The sequence below is a fragment of the Lynx rufus genome, unplaced genomic scaffold (genome assembly GCF_022079265.1).
Source record: "Lynx rufus isolate CCGP_SWC_20201006 ecotype Redwood Valley unplaced genomic scaffold, mLynRuf1.p SCAF_15, whole genome shotgun sequence".
NCBI lineage: Eukaryota > Metazoa > Chordata > Mammalia > Carnivora > Felidae > Lynx > Lynx rufus.
In genome coordinates, this window is record NW_025814829.1 from 10,372,884 (window position 1) to 10,397,319 (window position 24,436).

The following is a 24,436-nucleotide window of genomic DNA, read 5'->3' on the forward strand; positions in this document are numbered from 1 at the left end:
ATGGCATTTTGAAGTGAATTCTATAAACCCTTCATGTAAAACAAAGAAGGAATAAAGTCGATAGGTACAAAATAAAATTGTATTCTACTCTGCCATTCTTCAGGTTTGGTTCAACTATAAGCCACCCAACACAAATTTTGCTTTCACTTCTTTAAACCTCTTCAGTTTACTTTTCTGTGATAAAAATTATTATACACTTTGATATAAAATTTCTCAAAAAAATCAAAAATCAAACATCTCTGGAATGCCGGTTATATGACAAGTACATGCTCACTGCTGGAGCTGACTTAAATATTCACTATCATGAACTTGTCATCAAGTTGAAGACACAGTACAACTTCCCAAACTTACATAAAGACAGAGAATCTGAAAAGTGATGTTAAGAAAAAACAAGTGTTCAATAATACTGTAATAGCGTATGGTGACGGATGGTGACTGCACTTACCATTAAGTAATGTGCAGAATTGCCAAATCAATATGTTTTACATATGAAACTAATATAACATTGCATGTTTTTGTTGTTTTTTAAATGTTTGTTTTTGGGAGAGAGAGAGAGAGAGAGAGAGAGGGATTGAGCAAACAGAGTAGGGGCAGAGAGAGAGGGAGACAGAAGATCCAAAGCAGGCTCTGCACTGAGAGGAGACAGCCCAGTCCAGGGCTTGAACTCATGAACCGTGAAATCATGACCTGAGCCGAAGTCAGACGCTTAACCCACTGAGCCACCCAGGTACCCCAACATTGTATGTTAACGGTACTTCAATTGAAAAATGAACAGAAGGGGCGCCTGGGTGGCGCAGTCGGTTAAGCGTCCGACTCCGGCCAGGTCACGATCTCGCGGTCCGTGAGTTCGAGCCCCGCGTCAGGCTCTGGGCTGATGGCTCAGAGCCTGGAGCCTGTTTCCGATTCTGTGTCTCCCTCTCTCTCTGCCCCTCCCCTGTTCATGCTCTGTCTCTCTCTGTCCCAAAAATAAATAAACGTTGAAAAAAAAAAAATTTAAAAAAAAAAAAAAAAAGAAAAATGAACAGAATGCTCAGGATAATCTGAACAAGGAGAGACTATAACTCATCATGAAAATCAAAAATATTTTGTGGTGCGAGTGAGTTCTGAGATGGACCATGAAGAACAAAGATTCTAACAAATTCACAATAGAGGAGAGGAAGAACCAAACACAGACTGAGGACATGTAAAGTGGGGCCATCACCTTGGAAGGCAAATTGGCAATGTCTATTAAATTTAAAATGTTAATTTTCCATGACACAGCAGTTTCACATTCATTGTCTATGTCAGAAAATCACACTTTCAACAAATGCATAAGGAGACACGTACCAGGGTGTTTATTGAAGCATTTTTGTTTGTTTATTTAATGGAAAACAGTTGGAAGTAATTTAAATGTCTATGAGTAGGGGAATTGGTAAATAAATTCAGGTATAGTCACATTATGAAACTCCATGCATCATTTTAAAAGAATGAGACAATCTAACCATATAAAGAGGAAATTAAAACTGCAATAGTGCACAGTATCTTTATGTATAAAAATGCTCAGGCAATAATATTCGTTTCTATAGGTAAATAAAAATATAGAAAAAATTCTGGAAGCATATGTACATAACAACGGTTACCAATGGGTTGGGAACTGGAGTGGGTGTTATCATGTACTTTTAGAAGAAAGATAACCTCAGAAGCTTGGGTTAGTGATCAACTAATTATTTTGTTCATCTTTATTGTCTGCCTGTTTTCAATGTGGGGGAAACAGAGGCATACATGAGTTTATAAACAGAAATATAATGTTAATTACCATTGGAGAGTCCTGAACTGCTTGTCCATTACTCTTCTAATGAAAGGGATTGTTGTACCTCAGAATATTAGACCTGAACTTCCTACCAGTAAATGGGGAATAAAATGGAAAATTCCACATATGGGGCATATGGCTCCTCACCAGGATTTCACTAATGATGTTTTCTATATAAAGAATGTTTCATGTCAAAAAGCTTAGTGTTCCTTTGAAAGGAAGAAACCAGCAGTGGATTTTTTGGAAAGGTAAACTATCAAATGGATACTTTGATGATAATGGATAATTTCTAAAGGATCTATCAACCATTTTTGGCTGCAACTCAAACCTGGTAAAATAACAGGGTCTCTTGCTTCAGTGTACTCATCAAATCCGTATATTTAAATTCTTAGAAAATATGCATCTATTTTCCCACCTTTCCCCCCAAAAAATTATTTAAAGAGCTCAGATTTCATGACTGAAAAAATTACATGCAACCACACATGGGAGTGTGAGATGAGAAATGTTTTACTTGATTTCTTTTTTTTTTTTAACTTTATGCACCTTTCCTTTAACACAAATAACTGTGCAAAGGAATAATAAACGAAATGGGCTTTCCCCTGCAGAACAAACATGGATTTAGAATCCATTTTCTGGCGGTATAAGTGCCATTTGTGAATAACCTATATGTGACATAAATGTAGTCTGAGTACTTAACTTGGGGGTTGGAAGAGAACAAATCAGGACTCACATTAAGTTCTGTTGTACTGTAAAGTGGAAATAAACATGTTATATCCCATTAAATTAATAATCTAAGCATAACTAATTATAAAATGCCTGAGTAAATCAGACATAGTTTGAAGGTAAGGTCTCACACTTGAGTGTCCTAAGTGAATATGGAGAGAATTAAAAGAAACATCGTTTCATAGCCACCCTGAGCTCCTCTTACTTCTCTCATTTTCAATCCAGGGGAAAAAAGTTAATGTATATTACTACCCCATTGATAAGTTGGACATAATTCTCTACAATTTTATCCTCATAGAAAATTGTGTACTTTTAGTCAAATAGGAAGAGTTCAAATTGGATTTTTGTTCCATCTTTTTAGAATTGCTGCCATACCAGCCAACTCTAATTAATTTTACAGTTCAATCATGCAAAATTGCAGGCGTGTTTACCTCTAGCATTGATAACGCGGAAAGGAAAAAGGAAAGGAAGATGAATCTTTCTCAGTCACATTCCATATCTCTCGTCCTCTCACCTTTTTTTAACTGTTAGATTCTTCCTCTATTCTTCGTACTTGTAACTACACGGTCTCCCTTGGAATCCTCAAGTACAATCTCCCAAAGTATACAGCTCTCACAAAGTCTGCACTCATTCAAGGCCTGTGCACCCACCAGTCTATAGATGTTTTTATTAGGTGTTTTGAAAATACTTCAGCCTCAGTATTCAACTCTTAAAATCTCTCTCCTCACTTCCTAACTTACTTTTCTTTCTTTTTTTCCTCCTTCAGGTATAATCATCCACCTCATCACCTAAACCCCAAAATGGGCCTTCTTGATGTTTCTCTCTGTTTTTTTGTTTTTTTTTTTTTTTTAGGTTGTAATATGTAGTTCTTCATAAAATCTTAGTAATTTTAAATCTTAAGGATTTTTTAAAAATGCTTTCTTCCTTTCCATCCCTTCTGGTGTTGCCTTAGTTCAGACTCCTATAACTTTTCATAATTTAGTCTTCCTGCCTCTAGTGATTTCTCTTCTTCCTCATATTCCCATTCCAATTCTTTCCTCCCTTTTGCCAAGTCACCTCCATAAAATCCCATTTCCTTCCAGGAAAAAAAAAATCCACATCTTCTTAGTAAAGCAAAATAGACCCCTCAAACTTTAAACTCTGCCCATCTGTTGAATCTTTCTGTCTTCCTCACATGCCCTCCAGTGTACCAGTCATGCTGAAGTACCTGGAATTCTACCATACTTACCCATATTTCAAAGACTTTGTGTGGCTTTCCCACAGTTTTGATTTCTTTCCCTACATTCTCACTAACTCAGCTAACTCCCAGTTTTTCAAACTTGGGCTCACATTTCTCCCCTTCTAGAATTCTCCTGCTTCCCCTCTATCCCCATATTACTCCCAGTCTGTGTTGATACCCTTCCTAAGTGCTCTAAAGCACTATGTTTCCTTTTCTTACAGCACTCAGCAAACTGGATTATAAATTTTTATTTGTTCATTTTTATTCACCACAATACTATGGGGTCCTTGAAAGGTAAAGACTATTTGTCTTTACCCCCACATCCACAGTTCCCAACACAGAAAGTGACACAAAATTGAGTGGAATGTTGGACGAATAAATTAACAATTAATAATAATCTAAAAGTCAAGGCCTCCATGACAGAAGCCAATACAGAACAGGGTCCCTTCACTAGCTTCCAAAGGAAAGTCAATCCACAATAAATGTTGGGATTTTTGAATTGGAATCAAGATCTGTAGAGAAATAAGCAGGTAATATTGCATGGCACTCAAAACAAATTTAAAACAAATCTAGTAGACATGTCCCTTTTCTGGTAGCTATTATTGCAAAAGATCTACCAAGATTTCCTTCTGACCTTTTCTTCTCATACCTCTCGTGTAGTTTACCTGCCCCCCACCTGCCTTCTAGGTGATTTCTCTCATGACCACCCATTTCCTTCCCTTGAGTTTTCTCAATTCTGCCCTTCTATTATATACGATAGGTTTTTTTCTGATGCCACCTGAGACTCATGCTCAGAGAGGAAGGCAGATTCTCCACTTGGGATTCTTAAGACATTTCACCAAAAGTGGGTCTTATTCTATCAAAGATTTCTGGCAGTTGCTAAGATAATCATGTCCCCATGCCATTATACAAATAAAACCATAGTACTTAGTATTTTTTACACATTTCTGTTTCCTCTTATAAATCAAATCAATGGACACAGAATTATTACCAACATGACCAGAGCTTTCACCAACTTGTATAAATATCAAACTCAATTTTTATTTAAAACATGAGGCAAACCCAAGATTTTGATTCATGTTATTTCATTAACTCTATATCCACAGGATGCATTTACTGATTCAAAGTGGAAACTAAGCAATAGACTTTCTAGCACCTTGGTGATTTTGTATACACCCTCCAAGGTGAAAAATATGGGACTCCAGGAAGCAGATTATGAACTAAAACTTACACTTTATCTCTTAAATCAACAAACTAATATCATCTTTGTGTCAGAACTCTAGATGATTGATTCATCTACCAACTGTTGGCAGAGAAACCCAGACATAACTGTATACTATGATTGGTGTATTTATCCAAGTATCTAAGAGTAAACTTTCAGAACAAAATGAACACTTTCTTCTCAGGAATAAGTTGTTCCTTAGAAAATTAGCAAGTTTGAGCCATTTAAAAATGTATCCTGGTTCTTTCAGGATGTTGCTAAATAAATTGCCTTTGAATGTCCTGGAAATTTTTCTTTTAAAAGTGTTGAAATATTATCCCTTACTGGATAACTTACACCAGAGATACAATCAACCAAACACTAATGATTACAGGGAACCTAATATTGCATGAGTTTTTAAAAGCTGAAGAAGAGAGTTACAGTGTCTATTCAGAGCATACCTAGATGACAACATGAAATGGTAGGATTGATCTTCCTCATTGCCTAGGTTCTCCGTCAATATGTGCATCTGTAAGAGTGCTTGAATGTTTGACCTTGAATAACAGTTGTTTGTGTGTATATTTTAACTTTTATTCAGAAGAGGAAATTCCTTGTAGAAACAAGCCAGAGCTTACTCATGTTTATATTTCTAGAACTAGAACTGACTATAGTGCTTAACATAGTAATTTGCAGGAAGTATTTGCAATAAATTCATTTATTCAATATCAGTTAGGCATTGTGCTATCTATCCCTAAAGATACACTGACAAAAATACATAGAAGATTCCTGCCCTCATGAAGCTAACTTTATATTGAAGCAGGAGAAAGAAGTAGACCATGCAGTGTTAACAACATAGAAATAATGATAATATCAAGAAAAAAAGATTATTGTGTTATGAGTGCTAAGAAGAAGTAGAAAAAGACATAGGATAGAGAAAAACTAGGTTATGATCACTCTAGAAAATGTTACAGTTATAATTAGAGAAGGTTGGTCAAATAAGATCTCCCTGATATGATTATAGTCACACAGGCCACTGAACTAAGAGGATAAATTACAAAAATGTCATGTTGTCATGAACAAAAGTGTTCCAGGCAGAAGGAATGGAAGTGCAAATCTCAGAGGTGACGAAGAACAGGAAACATTCTGAGGATAGAAGGAGTCTCTTGTGGTTGGAGCCAGGCAGGCCAGAGCCAGAAAGAATGCAGGATTATAATACAGATATGATAATACAGATTATCATAAGGGATTGGAATTGTGTGACTAATTTCAAAAGGACTGTATATTTTACAAAGATTACAATAACTTATGTGCAGACTTTCTTCACTTTGCAAAGATTATGATGAAATAGAGAAGGGCAAGTTTTGAAACAGAGTCCAGTTTAGAGGCTGTGATAGAAGTTCATGAGAGAGAGCAACATAGCTTGGATCAGAAGAGGTGGACATAAAGGTAGAGAGAACTGTGTATATTCAGGGTAGAACCTGTGGGATTTGATGACACACTACACTTGGGGGTGAAAACAGTGAGAGCCTCAAGAATAACATTTTGTGGGTTTTGACCAAGAAAATGGTCCAGATTGGGAGAGGAATAGATTATAACAGAAAAACCAAGAGTTCTGTTTTGGATGTTTTAAGTCTTTCATACTTAATTAGTCATCCAGGGGCGCCTGGGTGGCGCAGTCGGTTAAGCGTCCGACTTCAGCCAGGTCACGATCTCGCGGTCCGTGAGTTCGAGCCCCGCGTCAGGCTCTGGGCTGATGGCTCGGAGCCTGGAGCCTGTTTCCGATTCTGTGTCTCCCTCTCTCTCTGCCCCTCCCCCGTTCATGCTCTGTCTCTCTCTGTCCCAAAAATAAATAAAAAAACGTTGAAAAAAAAAATTTAAAAAACTTAATTAGTCATCCAAATGGAGGTGTCAAGTTGACGGTTGGGTTCATGAGTTTGAAGCCAAGAGATAATTTCAGTCTAGAGATCCATATTTGGAAATGTTCGACATAGAGATGGTATTTAAAACTGAGACTAAATGAAGATCCCCTAGAAAGAAGGAGTAAGAAGAGGGAAGAATAAGGGAGAGGAGAGAGCCTAGGTCTCTGAAGCACCACATAATTTTGAGTTCCAGTAGGGAAAGAGGAGCCAGTAAATGAGAAAAAGGATGAAAAAGAGCATAGCACATGGTGTCAGAGAGGCAAAGGCAAAGTATGTTATTCGCTGAATTTAAAAATTCAGGTAAATACTGTATTATGATTACTTCTACATATTCCACATAAGTAGGTATCAAAGTTTAAAATTCCTGGATAGTCTTTGAGGCCCCTCGGTGGCTCAGTCGGTTGAGTGTCCCACTTCGGCTCAGGTCACGATCTCGCAGTCTGTGAGTTCGAGCCCCGCGTCGGGCTCTGTGCTGACAGCTCAGAGCCTGGAGCCTGCTTCGGATTCTGTGTCTCCCTCTCCCCCTGCCCCTCCCTCACTCATTCTCTATCTCTCTCTCTGTCAAAAATAAATAAACATTAAAAAAATAAAATAAAAATAAAATTCCTGGATAGTCTCTCAGGTCTTGATTAAAGTCAGAGTAACAGCCAAGATAGAGAAATTTTCTACCACTTAATTGTCTGGCATTCACTTTCTAAAGGCAATTCACAAATGAAATAATCAAAGCATTGACAAATATATTTATACCCAATTGTCTATTTTACCTCAAAAGTATGGAAACTGTATTTTTTAACTTTACCATGAAATTTTCTATCAACAAAATAAAATTATCATAGTATGTGAGGTGATGGTGTGACTTTTGATAAGGTGTATATTTTACTCCAACAATAAAACCTCATTGTGTTATTTTTTCCAGGAGTTTGGGTGACACCTCGACACATTATCATCAATTCTACGACAGTGGAATTATATTGGAGTCCGCCAGAAAAGCCCAATGGCCTCATTTCTCAATATCAATTGAGTCGTAATGGAACTTTGGTTTTCCTGGGTGGCAATGAGGAGCAGAATTTCACTGATAAAAACCTGGAGCCCAACAGCAGGTAAACTCAAAGAAAACTTTACCAATCATATAGTTAGAATTTTACATTTTTCAGGGTTGAAAAGTGTGCATCTTTAAATGAAACAATATTTTTGAGAGAGCGGGGAGGCACAAGTGAGTGAGGGGCAGAGAGAGAGAGAGAAGATCCCAGGAGGTGCAGAGAGAGAGACAGAGAGAGACAGAGACAGAGAGAGAGAGAGAGAGAGAAGCAGTGCTCACTCAAAGCTGGTTCATGTTTTACCCACAGCAAGGCTTGTGCTCACCCAAAGCAAGGCTGGAGCTCACCTAAACTGGTACCCAAACTCACCTGACGTGGGACTTGAGCTCACGAACTGTGAGATCATGACCTGAGACAAAGTCAGATACTTAAAGACTGAGCCACCAAGGCACCGTCTAAATGAAACAATACTAAATTAATAGGTTAAATAATCTCCTCTTTCATTAGCCATTTCATAGCTGATGAGATCTTTTCATTCATTTCAGATGTTGAAGACTCAAGTGCTAACTCATTACTTTAGCCTTCAGAGTACATGACATTTTTAATTTATTTTTTCAAGTTTATTTATTTTTGAGAAAGAGAAGGGAATGGGGGGAGGCAGAGAGAGAATCCCAAGCAGTCACCACACAACACAGAGCCCCATGCGGGGCTCAAACTCACAAACTATGAGATCATGACATGAGCCAAAATCAAGAGTGGGGCACTTAACTGACTGAGCCACCCAGGTGGCTCATGACATTTTAAAAAAATGTAAGTAGTCTTCTATTTGACAGAAGAGCATGAGGATTTTTAAGTATATAAAATGCACAAAGAATTAAGCTTTAGAAATTATCAAATTATCTTCAAAAACATGCATTCTTAAACCAGCAATAAAAGAGATTTAAGGAGTTTTGTTTGACATCAACTACCTTTTCTTCTAGCATAATGTTTTCTCTGCTTGCTACACTATATATAGATAGAGTGATTTTTAGGGGAAAAAGTTCCGCATATTTGCAATTCATTCCCATTCATTTCTCAGCAAAGACAAAATATATCTTCGATCAACAGATGTTTTATTGCAGAGAGTAGAGATCAATTCAGTTTTATTGTGGAGAGTAGCAGATCAATTTAGAAACATCTTCCTCTGAACATCTTTCCCTGAACCCCAACCCATTTAAAAATGGGAAAGATTCATTTGAATCCTCCACAATCTAGTGGCACACTCCAGGACTTTCCTGAAATCTTTATGAAAAGTTATTGATTACTTAGAGGGTTAGGAATAAAGTGAGAAGGACAAAAATAAGGCAGTCTGGAGAGAATGATGCATGTTCTGAAAAAACTATCAAGTCAATAGTGAAGGTTCTGGACAAGGAGCAGAGAATTTGCATTTTGTCATTAACTGTCGACCAAACAATGGAGAGAAAAGCCAGAAATCATCGTTCGCATCTCTTATGCATTGCCTTATCACAATCCTTTCTTTTTAATATAGATACATTTATAAACTGGAAGCTACAAATGGGGGTGGCAGCAGCCCTAGTGATGATTACATTGTACAAACACCTGTATTCACACCAGAGGAAATCCAGCCTCCGTGTAATAGCACAGTAATCGGGCCTTATTCCATATTTGTAGCTTGGACTCCACCAGGTAAATAAATAAAACCTGTGTGTGTGTGTGTGTGTGTGCATGTGTATACGTAAAACATTTCAGAGAAAGTTCATTTGAGATAAGGATGGAAATGTCTGAATTTAGTAAATGAGAAGGAAATAATCTGTCTCCTGGGTAAATATAAACAGAATAATCTAAACCACATTGCTGAGTCTATACATATGTAAGTATATGCATATATACATATAGATACAGATGTAGATATGTAGATAAAGATACCTAGATACCTACATATATACTTTTCTATCAAAGTAATACTTTCTTTCAAGTACTCAAATCTGTCTCCTTATTTAAATGTATATCCAAGGTAAGTCGTATAGGCCTGAATGACCTAAACATTCATTCTACAGGACTTCCTAGATTGGATCATTGATGTTATATGATCTGGTCTTTATTACAGCAGTGAATAAGGAATTCAGAAAGACAACAGTCTACTCTATCCATGTCCCTCAGGTTGTGACCAATTATGGTAGCTGAGTTTTGCCTCTCTGAGCTGTATAGCCTCCATTGTGCCATTTAGTCACTAGCGACTTGCTTTTGTGGTTTAGTGTGTTATCATATTTTGATGTAAGCATCATCTTCAGGTACAAATCTGAATGCATTACTGTGGAGTAAGGATTAAAGTGAAATCTCTTTGACCTGTCTTTAAACATAAGGAACATAGGGAAATTTTAAGTACAATGTGTAATGCATTAAAGTGTTAAATTCACTTCAAAATATGTGATTTATGTTTAATATCTAATCATTAGATAAAATTGACACAAATTTCTATTGTCTCCATCAGAATAACTACACTGAAAATAATTGGTTAACAGCCATGTTGACCGTCGGTAGGTCCGTTCCGTAAAATAATTAGCAAAGATACATTTTTCATTTACTTGAACAATTATCTCTGTCAAAACAAAAGAGTTAAGCTGGCATTTGGAAGAAAAGCTTCCAAATTCATTCTATGTGGCCAGCATTACCCTGATGCTAAAACCAGATAAAGGCACCACAAAAAAGATAACTGCAGGTCAATATCTGGTCTGATGACCAGAGATGCAAAAATCCTCAACAAAATACTAGTAAACTGAATCCAACAGTAAATTAAAAAAATCATTCACCACAATCATGTGGGATTTATTCCTGGGTCACAAGTTTAGTTCAATATTCATAAATCAATGTGATACATAACGTCAATAAAGAAAGGATAAGAACTATATAATCATTTCAATAGATGCAGAAAAAGCATTTGACAAAGTACAGCATCCATTCATGATAAAAACCCTCAACAAAGTAAGTTTAGAGGGAACATACCTCAACATAATAAAGGCCATATATGAAAAACCCACAGCTAACATCATCCTTAATGGAGAAAAACAGGACTTTTCCCCTAAAGTCAGGAACAAGACATGGATGTCCACTCTCACCACTTCTATTCAACATAGTACTGGAAGTCAGAAAGTTGCAGGATACAAATCAATGTACAGAAATCTGTTGCATTTCTATACACCAATAATGAAGCAGCAGAAAGAGCAATTGAGAAAACAATCTCATTTGCAATTTCACCAAAAATAATAAGATACCTAGGAATCAATCTAACCAAAGAGGTGAAAGACCTGTATTCTGAAAACTATAAAACACTGATGAAAGAAATGGAAGACAATATAAAGAAATGGAAAAACATTCCATGCTCATGGATTGGAAAAATAATATTGTTAAAATGTCTATATTACCCAAAGTAATCAATACATTCAATGCAATCCCTATTGAAATACCAACAACATTTTTCACAGAACTAAAAGAAACAATCCTAAAATTTGCATGGAACTACAAAAGACTCTGCATAGCCAAAGCAATTTTGAAAAAAAGAAAGAAAGAAAAGCAGAGGCATCACAATTTCACTTTGTTATATTGGAAAGCTGTAGTAATCAAAACAGTATGGTACTAGCACATAGATCAATAGAACAGGATAGAAAACCCAAGGAAAAAAAACACAATTACATGGTCAATTAATCTTCAACAAAGAAATTGTGTTGGGAAACAAATGGTGTTGGGAAAACTGGACAGGAACATACAAAGAATTAAACTGGACCACTTTCTCACACCATACACAAAAATAAATTCAAAATGGATTAAAGACCTAAACATGAGCCCTAGTGTCATAAATATCTTAGAAGAGAGCACAGGCAGTAATTTGTCTGACATCAGCTGTAGCAACTTTTTTCTAGATAGGTCCCCTGAGGTGAGGGAAACAAAAGCAAAAAAATCTATTGAGACTTCATCAAAACAAAAAGCTTCTACACAGCAAAGAAAACAAACAAAACTAAAAGACAACCTGTAGAATGGGAGAAGATATTTGCAAATGGCATATTCAATAAAAGGTTAGTATCCAGAATATATAAAGAACTTATAAAACTCAACACCCAAAAAACAATCCAATTTTAAAAATGGGCAGAAGATATGAACAGACATGTCTCCAAAGAAGACATACAGATGGCCAACAGACACATGAAAAGATGCTTATCAACACTTATCATCAGTGAAATGCAAGTCAAAACTACAATGCAGTTATCACCTCACACGTCAGAATAGCTAAAATGAAAAACACAAGAAACAACAGTTGTTGGCGCAGGTGTGGAGAAAGGCGAACCTCTTGCACTGTTGGTGGGAATGCAAACTGGTGCAGCCACTGTGGAAAACAGTTATGGAGGTTCCTCGAAAGTTAAAAATAGAACTACCCTAAGATCCAGCAATTGCATTATCCGGTATTCAACCAAAGAATAATACATCACTAATTCAAAGGAATATAGGCACCCCTATGTTTGTAGCAGCATTATTTACAATAACCAAGATATGGGAGCAGCCCAAATGCCCATCAGTCCATCAATTGATGAATGGATAAAGAACGAATGTATATATATTGTCCATCCATAAAAAAAGAATAAAATCTTACCATTTGCAATGACATGGATGGAACTAAAGAGTATAATGCTAAGTGAAATGCCAGTCAAAGAAAGACAAATACCATATGATCTCACTCAGATGTAGAATTTAAGAAACAAAACAAATGAGCCAAGGCAGGGATGGGGGTGGGGGTGGAGAAAGAGAGAGAGAGAGAGAGAGAGAGAGAGAAACCAAGAAACAGACTCTACTATAGAGAACAAACTGATGGTGACCAGAGGGGGAGGTGGTGGGGGACGGGTTAAATAGGTGATGGGGATTTGTTTTTTTTTTTTTTGCAGGTTGAAATCATTTTATAAGATATAAATCTATGGTTATGCAACATTTCTATTATTTTTTTTCTTTTTAAGATGACTATTTTTTTTTATTTTATTTTTTATTTTTTAAAATTTACATCAAAATTAGCGTATAGTGAAACAATGATTTCAGGAGTAGATTCCTTAATGCCCCTTACCCATTTAGCCCATTTCCCCTCCCACAACCCCTCCAGTAACCTTCAGTTTGTTCTCCATATTTATGAGTCTCTTCTGTTTTGTCCCCCTCCCTGTTTTTATATTAGTTTTGTTTCCTTTTCCTTATGTTCATCTGTTTTGTCTCTTAAAGTCTTCATATGAGTGAAGTCATATGATTTTTGTCTTTCTCTGACTAATTTCACTTAGCATAATACCCTCCAGTTCCATCCACGTAGTTGCAAATGGCAAGATTTCATTCTTTTTGATTGCTGAGTAATACTCCATTGTATATATACACCACATCTTCTTTATCCATTCATCCAGCAGTGGACATTTGGGCTCTTTCCATACTTTGGCTATTGTTGATAGTGCTGCTATAAACATGGGGGTGCATGTGTCCCTTCAAGACAGCACACCTGTATCCCTTGGATAAATACCAAGTAGTGCAATTGCTGGATCGTAGGGTAGTTCTATTTTTAGTTTTTTGAGGAAGGTGATGGGGCTTAATATGACTTGTGATAAGCACTACGTGACATATGGAATTCTTTACTCATTATATCGTACACCTGAAACTAATATAACACTTTATGTTAGCTAATTGGAATTAAAATAAAAACTAAAAACAGGTAATATAGTCAAGAAAGTAACATACAGGCCTAATATATAAAACTTCAATTCTCATAAACCAAGAGCCTTCTGATGTCCTAACCTAAGATCAAAAACAAAAGGGCCTTAATTTGGTCAAATTCACAGGAGAAAATGTATCAAGAGCTTTATAAGTAAAGAAAAATGTAAGTCTCTCCAAGATATTAAATATAAATGATTCCATCCACCTTTGTTTTAAAATATAAATATACAACACATTAAATTAAACAACAGAAAGGAACAATCACTGGTGCCAGCCTGTGTCATAAAGTGCTATGCTCCTTATCTCAGTCTTAGGAACACAGATCTTCTTGAACTCTGTCCTTAGTTTTGATGGAATAAAACACATATCTTCTGCTGTGGAAAATGTACAAACTTGAATATCCCTTTACAGAGTCGTCAACGTCTCCTTGCATGGAACAGCATTGCCATCTCGCCATCTTTTAGCATATTTCTCCTTGGCATCTTTACAGTGCTGTGGTGCTTTTGTGCCATGAAGTAAAATGAGGCAGCAAAGAGCCAGTCAGAGACCAGATTTAGCCTATTAACCAGAGATTTCTCGGACTCAGACCAGGGTGTTCTACAACCCAAATTCTCAAAGAACAGTAAGAGAAAGTCCAAGATGATAAGCAAAATTAATGATTTCCAAGCCATGTGATGAGGAAGTTCCATGGCTTATCAAATCTCTTGTCATTTTAACATTATTATACACATAAATTGCCATTGCTAATCTGAAGACCTTACACTCCGTAAGGACCTGAAGACAATGGGTGTGAGATGAAAGAGAAAACCGGGATTCATAGCCCAATGGTTCCACCTGTGAGCTGACTTTACACAAGTCAGTCTTTCTCCCTGAGTCTCTGTTCTGTGCGTCTGTAAAATGGAAATAGCGATAGCACCTACACTTGGGTTGTTGCAAAGATTACAGGAGGTAATTTATATAACTGGCAGACACTGTGTAATGTTCTGTAAGTAGTGATGGTTCTTTGGGGGAAATTATTTTTGTCTTCAATTATTTATTTTGAAAATGTATTTGCTTCAGCATTTGCTAGGTTCCAAGCCCCCTGGTTTTAAAATGATAAAACTGTGCACTGCAGGATTGTGTTTGTAAATTTTTAAGACTTCTTTAGAATTTCCCTGCATTTTGTCATTTTTCCTTTGAATTCAACATCATATTTTTATGCTTAGGGTATAATGTTTCCACTCAGAAAAGAATTGTTGTGGAATAAAACACACCTTCTGCTTTTTTAAATGTAACCTTAACTCTTGTCTACCTCAGGCTTTGTGGAAATTGTTCAGTCTAGTGCAGCCTAGGGGATATCATAGAAATGCCTCACACACTAACTCTGACCATGTAACCAATGGTTAAAAAATCTATAATATCCAGACCTGTCAATCTTTTAGTTTCAGATGCACAAAATCCATTACAGAAACCCTGTAATATATGGAAAGATTAAAATCTTAAATTAAAGTTTTTCCTGGTGCCTAGAAGGATTTTGAACTCAGTAAACAGGCAGATGATTTTGACTTGTGTATAATCTACAGTTGATTTTACTGGAAACTACCTCATGCTGTGTTTTGATTTGGATAATAAAAACATTTTTCCGTTTCTGAATAGTCACAAATATATGTCTTAAACAGAAAGAAAACAAACTTGTTATAACCAGAGGTTGTTTATTTGCTCACAATCAAGAGCTTTCTGGGTATTCACCATACCCCCCTGCCATTACAAATGATGACATCATAAGCGGAACTGAAAAAAATGGCTAAACATTCCATCCCTATAGTTCCCAAATCTGAATGAACATTAGAATCACCCAGAAAACTTTTGCAAAGACCAATTCTCAACCCCAAGTTTACTGAATAAAAGTCTCTGGGGATGAAGTTAAGAAATCTAGATTTTTTTTAAGTTCCCCTGATGATTTTGATGTGCTTCAAATTTAGTAGTCATGAATCATACACCAAGCAAAAGTGGTCAATTACAATATTTCTTTGAACACATGAATCAAACCACTTTCTCTTGAATGTACAAACCCAAAATGGTGGTTCAGTTAACTGTTTTTTTTTTTTTTTACACGTATTTTGTTTTGTGGTCAGTGTGAATAGAGTGACTTTACACAGGTAAGTTGCTGGAGGAAAAAAATATCTATGCAGCTGCTTGGCAACAGAACATTACCTAGGCAATTAAGTGTGTTTTCAGCTTATAAATTATTGTTTCAATGATATCTATAAATTAAGTCTTAATACATGTTTATAAATCCTACCAGAAAAGGAAGTGAGGCCCCGGGAATGTGTGAGAATATTCAGGGGAAGTATAATTGAAACACTATTGACAAATATCATTTATATGCATAGTATCACTTGTTTATATTTGCCATTTGTTAAATTTCTAGTATATGCCAAACACTTTGATAAGCACTTTCCTTGCTTTACCTCAGTTAATACTCATGCAAACTCTGGGTGACAATATCATTATCTCCATGTTAAGATAAGAAATTTGAATCTCGGGGCGCCTGGGTGGCTTAGTCCGTTAAGCGTCCGACTTCAGCTCAGGTCATGATCTCACGGTTCATGAGTTCGAGCCCCACATTGGGTTCTGTGCTGACAGCTCACAGCCTGGAGCCTGCTTCAGATTCTGTGTCTCGCTTTCTGCCCTTCCTCCGCTCATGCTGTCTCACTCTCTCTCAAAAAGAAATAAACATTAAAAATTAAAAAAAAAAAGAAAGAAAGAAATTTGAATCTCAAAGAAGTGATATGATATACTCAAGGTTACACAGCAGAGCCGAGATCCAAATTCAGGTCTGTTCTCTACAACTGCCTTGCGAATGCAGTCTCTGCGTGTCTTTGGCTTAACTCTGAGATCCAAATCAAACTTTTTATTTATTACCCAACGTCTTTCAGATTTGGGATACAGCAACTCTGCTCTTTGAAATAGTAGCCCAGAGGGCCAAGCAACAGAGCTAGGTGTTGGCAAAAACCAAATGTTTTTGGCTGGAAATGTCAAGATCAGAAGAATTAATTGTGGAAATGGTGAGCCCCTAAAGGGAAAATATCTACCTGGCAATAGTTTTCTCCTGTGGCGTGAAGGAGCTAGTAACCAGAAGTCTTTGCCTATCAATCCAAAAGTCCAGGAAGAATAGACATGACTTAGCAAAGCCAGATTCCAAATGCAGAAAGATTTTAGTAAGGTGGGAGAGGGAGTCATTTCTCAAAAGTCCACAAAAAGAATATTCAAATACTATTTTAAAACCTTGGTAGACATTCTCTTACCTTCCAGTAAACCCCGGTTCCCTTTCATATCATTATTACTTGATAAGATAAATGTCAGTAGTAAGATTATCAAAATACTTCAATTGCAAGCTCTAGAAAATCAAGATTTCTACTCTTTTGTATATCATTTGTATCTCCAAATCAGATGGTGCACAAATAGCATATCTTTATAAAATGTTTGCTGAATTAATGAAAGAACAAATAGTGAGTAAGCTTCTAATATTCATCAGTCAGTTGAGTATAAATAAATTTTGGACTTTCTGCTGCTTAAAATTAGTCAAACACTTGGTTTCCTTTAGAAGCCTATTCCTGCCTCCACAGTAACTCAACCTCAAACACACATGGACATGAACAAATACATATTTGTATATTCACACATACACAAATACATATTTCTTCTTTAAAGACAAACAGGACACATACACATATTTTCCAAATGCTGTATGTCATCTTCTGGATACCTATCTTTTTTTTCCACTTATTTCTGAAAAGGAAATCCTGGTTTCTAGGTGGAACGGGGTCAACCATCTAATTTTTCTGGGGCCTTGGGCTAGTTGCACAGTGTCTCTGAACTCCAGGTTTCTCATCTGTGAAAGGGGATATTAAATGCTTACCTTGTACTGCTGTTATGCAAAGTCAGTGAGAGAGCATGGGTAAGCATTTAGTGGGCACTACCTGGATGCTGGCTATTATTATTCAAGCTACAGATGTCAGCCAGGCTAGTTTATTCCTAACCATTCCTTCTCACCTTTTACCAGCTCATACACATTCATATTAAATACAGCAAAGGATATATGTTCAACTAATGGGTAAAAAATCATAGAAAATGAAGAAGCAAATATTTCATGTAACATAAATGGTTTACTCAGAATAAGAATAGAGATATTCCTGCTGTTTCAGAAACCAAACATTCAAAATTATTTAAACCCTGAAGGCAATAATGAGTCTTTCTAATTTATCAAGGTGATGACTATATTTTGAACTATTCTAGCCCTTCATCATGTTCTAATTAACAATGTCACCGCATCCAACACACTTTTCTCACTAAAGATTGTGTTATTTGGGTTTCATGCATAATATCAAAATACTGGTTCTTGTCCATTAACATTCATCTCTTGGTCCATTAAAGAAAAGAATTAGCAACAATTCTTCTATGAGAAATCATTTCAATTAACATTTCTTAGAAATAAAAAGATATTGGTTAGGAATAAAAATGCTTTTTATTAACAAAGTTTTGATAAAGGGTATTTAGGCACAATATAGTGTATCCACAGACATTAGGCATCTTGGTGGTCAGTTAGCTCATCAACAGCAGTGTATTAGATCAGTTACTAGCCATTTAAAGCCAAAATAGGCATTAAGCTTTCTAAAAAATTACATCACATTAATTGGGATTCAACAATAACAATTATTTTAATTTTCTTATAAGTGCAAAACCCAAGCTGAACTTCAGAAGAAAGTGTAAAACTCGTTTCAATGATTTACATTTTATGTAGAAGAGTGTTAAATCCGTCTTTTTTTCAGCTAAATCGAGGTATAATTGACAAATGAGATTATAATATATTTTAAAAGTACAATGTGGTGTTTTGACATATATACATTGTGAAAGGATTCCCACCATTGAGTTAATTCATGCAAGCATCATCTCACATATTTATTTTTTTTCTTTTTGGTGAGAATACGAGTTCTACTCTCTTAGCAAATTTCAATTATACAGTACTGTATTGTCAACTATAGTCACCATGTTATATCTTGGATCCTCTAACCTTATCCATCTTATAAGTGTAAGTTTGTACCCTTTTACCAATTTCACCCTATTTCCCCCATCCTCCAGTCCCTGGAAACTGCCATTCTACTTCGTTTCTAGGAGTTTGATTTTTTTTAAGATTCCACACATAACTGATACCATAAGTTATTGTATTTGTCTGGCTATTTCACTTAGCATAATGCCTTCCAGTTTCATCCATGTTGTCACAAATGGTAGTATTTTCTTCCTTTTTTAAGGCTGAATAATATTCCAGTGTGTGTGTGTGTGTGTGTGTGTGTGTGTGTGTGTGTGTATTACATTTTCTTCATCCATCCATGGATAGGCACTTCAGTTGTCTCTGTAACTTGACTATTGTGAATAGTGTTGCAATGAACATGGGAGTATAGATAGCCCTTGAGATAATTATCTCATTTCCTTTGGCTATATACTCAGAAGTAGAATTCCTGGATCATATAGTAGTTCTATTTTTAATTTTTTGAGGAACCTCCTTTCTGTTTTCCATAGTAAACTGGAAATATGAGTTTGCATTCCTACCAACAATGTACAAACATTCCTTTTACTTTACATCTTCACCAGTATTTGTTATCTTTTCTCTTTTTGATAATAGTCATTCTAACAGGTATGAGATGGCATCTCGTTTTTCATTTGCATTTCCCTAATCATTAAGGATGTTGAGCACATTTTCATGTGCCTGTTGGCCATTTGTCTGACTTATTTGGGAAAAAAAATGTCTATTCATAGCCTTTGTCCATTTTTTAATTGGTTCATTTGTTTTTTTGTTATTGAGCTGTATGAGTTCCTTATATATTTTGGATATTAGCCCCTTATTAGATGAATGGTTTGCAAATACCTTCTCCCATTCCACAGGTTGACTTTTCCTTTTGTTGATGGCTTCCTTTGCTGTGCAGAAGGCTTGTAGTTGATGTGTCACACTTGTTGAGTTTTTTATTTTGTTGCCTTTGCTTTTTTTATTTAATGAATTTCTTGCTTTACTGAGTTCTTATATGTAGTAGACATTTTTCTCAGAAATTTACATGTATCTCATTTAATGCTTTTAACAATCTAATATAGTATACCCTATTGTTTTGCCCATTTTACTAATTAGAACAAATCAATATAGATATTACCAAATTTTGTAATCTGGGTTATTTTACACGTAGGTGTTAGAACCAACCCACAATGGATCTGACTCCAAATTCTGTAGTCAAAATCACGGTTATATTTTCTCAGTATTTTTCTACATAAACAGTGCCTAGTGCAGAAAGCAAATGATTTTTTTCTAACTTCTACTATGATCCAGTTCCAAAGCTAAAAAATAACTTCGCTGTAAATATAGCAAATATGAATGAGGACAATGTAATTCAAGAGCAGCCCGTCCGATAATCCAGTAGGAGTGTTTTATTTGTAGCTTAAGACTCCATGAGATATAACTCACTAGCCTTTGGGTGTATTGATTCCTGTCTTCATTTTAATGAACATAAGAATATTTGCTGAGCCCCACTCAGGAGCAAGGCATAATGCTAGACACCCTGAGAGCTACAAAGAAGAATGAGTCATTGTCCTTCCTGTCATGAATCCTATTATCTATTAGGCTAGAAAGGCCATAAAATGATAAATATTATACAAAGTTATGTAAAATTTCCATATAGTTGGAATGGATGTATGTTTAAGAGAGTCTTGTTTCCCTTCCAAACTTCCGAAAGGGCATAACCAAAATATGCCTACCAAAATATACAAGCAAGAATTTAGGCTGATTTGTTCAGAGCATTACATTAAGTGCAACGAATGTTTTGAAGCAAATGCAGCTACCAAACCGAATTAATAGTTTTCCTCTTAGAATTGTTGCTGCTCCAGCTCCTAAAAAAAGATTTTTAAAAAGGATTATTTGATTGACTTGCCCCATTGTAAAGTATGCACCTGCTGTGAAATGAAGCCATGGAGAAAAAAAAAAGTTGAATAATTTAACTTTTTTATTTGTAAAGATAATCAGGGTTTTTCTGATTACATCTTAACTTCATAAATGTTAAATAACCTATCAGCATCTAGTTGTTGTAAATTATGAAAAGGAGCCTTGCAAGGAATATTAACCAACGAAATCCTTGTTCTTTAGTGAACAAGAAAATGTGTTATGGCAGCTTGTCATTGTGCGACTGGTAACTTTGACACCAAATAACAAAACTGCCATTTGCACTTAGGGTAAATTGGTTCACTTGAGCTTCCACTGCTCCTCTTGCTCTGACATAAATTTATGAACTCGGGAACTAACCAAGTCGTGTGGCTTCCCAGCTGACTTTAACAAATATGCCCATTTCATTTCATTTAGTCATCAGAATACCAGGGGGCTAGGTCGTTTCAGACTCATTGCAGATGGCACAGGGCTTCCAGGAACACAGGAAGCTTTCATGTCACAGTCCTGTAAATGATGACAGTGGAGGGGCCCTCTTTCCTAAATACATGTCAGTGTTTGACATGCTCACAGCTTCAAGGAGCATTTTCTGTTTCAACACTTCATAGGTATATGTAAAGGACATTTATTTCCAATTAACCAAGACGTGAAAAATACATTTTCCAGGTTCATGCCTTGACTGGCCATGTTTAAACCTAGACCAAGGTTATGTCTATATTTGAAATGTAGCAGAAGCGCAATTGTGTTCCTTGACCCCCTAGGAGTTCTGTCCTTCTAAGCAGAGAAGTTACTGGAAGCAGACCAGTAGCTATAGACTGAAGACATATGTCAGATGAATTGGAGAAAAGACTGTTCTAAATTACTGCTAGAATTGAAAAATAAAACATCTTCATAGGAATACAGTTTGATTGTATCCAAGTATTCATAAAAAACAAAATTAGATAAAGTATTGTTATAAAGATATTTACTTGACAGAATATAACATTTACTTGTAATTGGAATAGAAACAATATAAAAGGTGAGTTCAGAGTGTTTGAGGACACATAAAACTTTGAGAGTCATAGTTGTGGGTTTCGTTTTGCATTTTGTTCCATTTCGTTTTGTTTTGCTGAAATGTCTGCCATTTATTCAGCATTTTCTATGTTGTAGGAAAGCACTAAAATGTTTTACATGCATTTTCTAATTTAATCCTTATAGCTCTTTGTGAGATGGCTGTGAGTATCATCATTTTAGAGATGAAGAGGCCGGTGTTCATAGAGGTTAGGTAACTTATCAGAAACAAATAAGGGCAGAGGAGGGATTTGATCTGTTTCGTTCCATTCTGTGGTTTGTCTAGTTCAACATGAACGATGGAGTATTTTTCAAATGTGTGTTTGTCAAACTTTTCTATAAAATCTACCCTAGAAACAGAGAAGAAAGAATGAAAATGCAATCCCAGGAGGTCTAGTAACAGCCTAAAGCAATTACCCTAAGCTTGTGATTTCTTCAAGGTCTTGCTTTTTATCTTAAAGATTCATACAAATTTGCCATTGTATTCCAATGTGTTTGTCTTCATCCAAACCTTAGTGTGTTTTATAATTTATCATTAGGGGAAAAATTTGTTTTTTACTAATCTCTTTGGGTAAAGAGTAATATGCTGTTATATTTCAAGATACTAGGTTGCTCTGGAGAAAGCTGACCCCAATAATAGGTTCAATGTCCAGGCAATTCTTTCTGTCTTCATTTTATTATAAATATGTGGATACAAACAGCAACTTTCCCCCCCCCCACTGCTTTACAGACTACGTCAGGGTAACAATAAGGAGAAATTCCCAGCATGTGAGGTAGAATACTGTGCCATTCCGAATGAATGGAAATTTCCATAAACATATCTTATTGCTGAGATGTCCACCTGCAAACTGAGAAAGTCCCTGATCCGCTCTTCAATCTTTTTTACTACTTTGAACAACAATCTCCAAAGAACATTTTTAGTGGGGGGAAAAAGCCTGATTATACTTTTCTTTATTCTACCTCTAATACAGCACATAGGTTTTCCTTCTCCATTAATGAACCGAGAGTCTCAAATGGTCCCTATAATCAACTCTCTTCATCAACTCTCAAACTTCATTTTAATTATAGCAGTCTTGTTGGAAGCAGTAAAACCATTCCCAGTTTTGTCTTACAGTTCAGAATTAGGCCTTAAGAATCTTTTCTAAATAAACCCATTATGTGTATTCATGAAGCCATTAAAGAGAAAAATAAATTTATTTGAATTTTCTAGGCATTAATCTTTGTCTCGATATCTTTTTTCTTCATGGAAACAAAATAACATAGAAATGCCTATTACTTGAGATTCAGCAGAAACGTGGGCCCAGCCAAATTTTCATCCTGTATCTATAGAAGATTACCCATGATGAATTCATTTTAAAGCAACAGTGAACAACTAAAATTAAGTTGTGTTTTGATTGCATCATGAGTAGGACTTGTTCAACACACTGATTTTGTCAGTGTAAACTCTTTCTGTTGTCATATGGTTAGTTCTGAGGTAACTTTAGAGTTAAAATGACTGACTAGTAAAAGTTCTAATCAGTCAATAACCCTATAATTTTCTAGTCTGGGCCTTTTTAGGAAGAAAAATCCATACCAAATTTTTGTGAACAAGGAAAAGTGGGATTCTGCAGGTTTCCATCACTCAGGCAGTGGGGCCACGCATTTCCCAAATTTTATGGGTCAAACTGATATTCCAGGAAGAGGTACCATGTTTGTCCTTGTCTTGAAAATACTTCAACACAAGTCCACAAACATCCAGGGTGTGTGTGGTTCAGTTTTGGAAACCTGCTCCTCAGAACTTTAAATATTCACCTATAATTTTGTTCCATTAGTGGGAATTTTAATTTTTCCATCACTTTTTTTTTCCCAGACCTTGAATCAGTGTCCAATACCTGTTCTTTCTGGGTACCCATGTTATCTCAAAATTATCCTCTCCTTTTCCCCCCAGTTGTCCTAATCCAAATCTTCATTACCAAGAGAGAGCATAATATAGAGAGATAAGCTTTGGTATCAGATGGGCCTGAGTTCAAGTGTGACTATCCCAATTAATCAATGTGCAATCTGGAACAAATTGTTTGACTCCCCCAAGCCCTGGTTTTCTCATATTAAAAAAAAAAAAAAGGTAATACAATTTACTTTACAATACTGTCCTGAGGTTTCATTCATTCAGTCAGTCAGTTAACCAACATTTGTTGAGCTGCAACTTTGTGCTAAAATCTAGGCGTTGGAACCACACTGGGGAGAACAGAGTCCCTGACTATGAAGTTGACATTCTGGTAGTATTAGATAATGTATGCTGTCCTGCATAAAACTGGATTGCAATGAGATGGCTATTCTTGTTTGGGTTATGGCTGCAACTGAGTAAAAAAAGGCAGGGTCTACTCTAAAAACCTTACCCTAAGGGTTTACTGTAAGGCCTGTCTGTGCCTTAGGGAAACAGAAAGGAAACCCAAGAAGAATAGGTTTGGGAGTGGAAAATATAGTGATTCTGCTTTAGGCCTGTTGAGATTGAGGACTCTGTAAAGTAGGCTGTTGAAAATAGAAATCTGGAATGCAAGAGAGATATAAAGCTGGAGATAGAATTTAAGAATCAGTGATAGAATAGCAGTAATTTAAGCTATTAGGACAAAGATAATTTAACGAGGACGCTCCAATTTAGAACAAAAATTCCCAGTCTGGGTTCAGCGAAATCTAGCATCTTTCCAGGAAACAACTCATCACTCCTGACTGTGATGCATATATCCTTCAGAGACTCCTTATTTTCATCCATCCTGCACCAAATCCTGAGAGCTTCTCTGGCTTTTACTGGCTCTTCCACTCCTTATACA

The 24,436-nt window shown here is 36.1% G+C and overlaps 1 protein-coding gene across 1 annotated transcript in view; it reads left to right on the forward strand.

Moving 5' to 3' along the window:
• The window catches only part of USH2A (usherin), a 754,837-nt gene that overhangs the window by 615,411 nt on the left and 114,990 nt on the right, over positions 1–24,436 (forward strand). The window contains exons 56-57 of the mRNA XM_047077230.1: positions 7,768–7,951; positions 9,417–9,574. Coding sequence (XP_046933186.1) covers positions 7,768–7,951; positions 9,417–9,574 — 342 coding nt within the window. The remainder of the gene's footprint in view (positions 1–7,767; positions 7,952–9,416; positions 9,575–24,436) is intronic.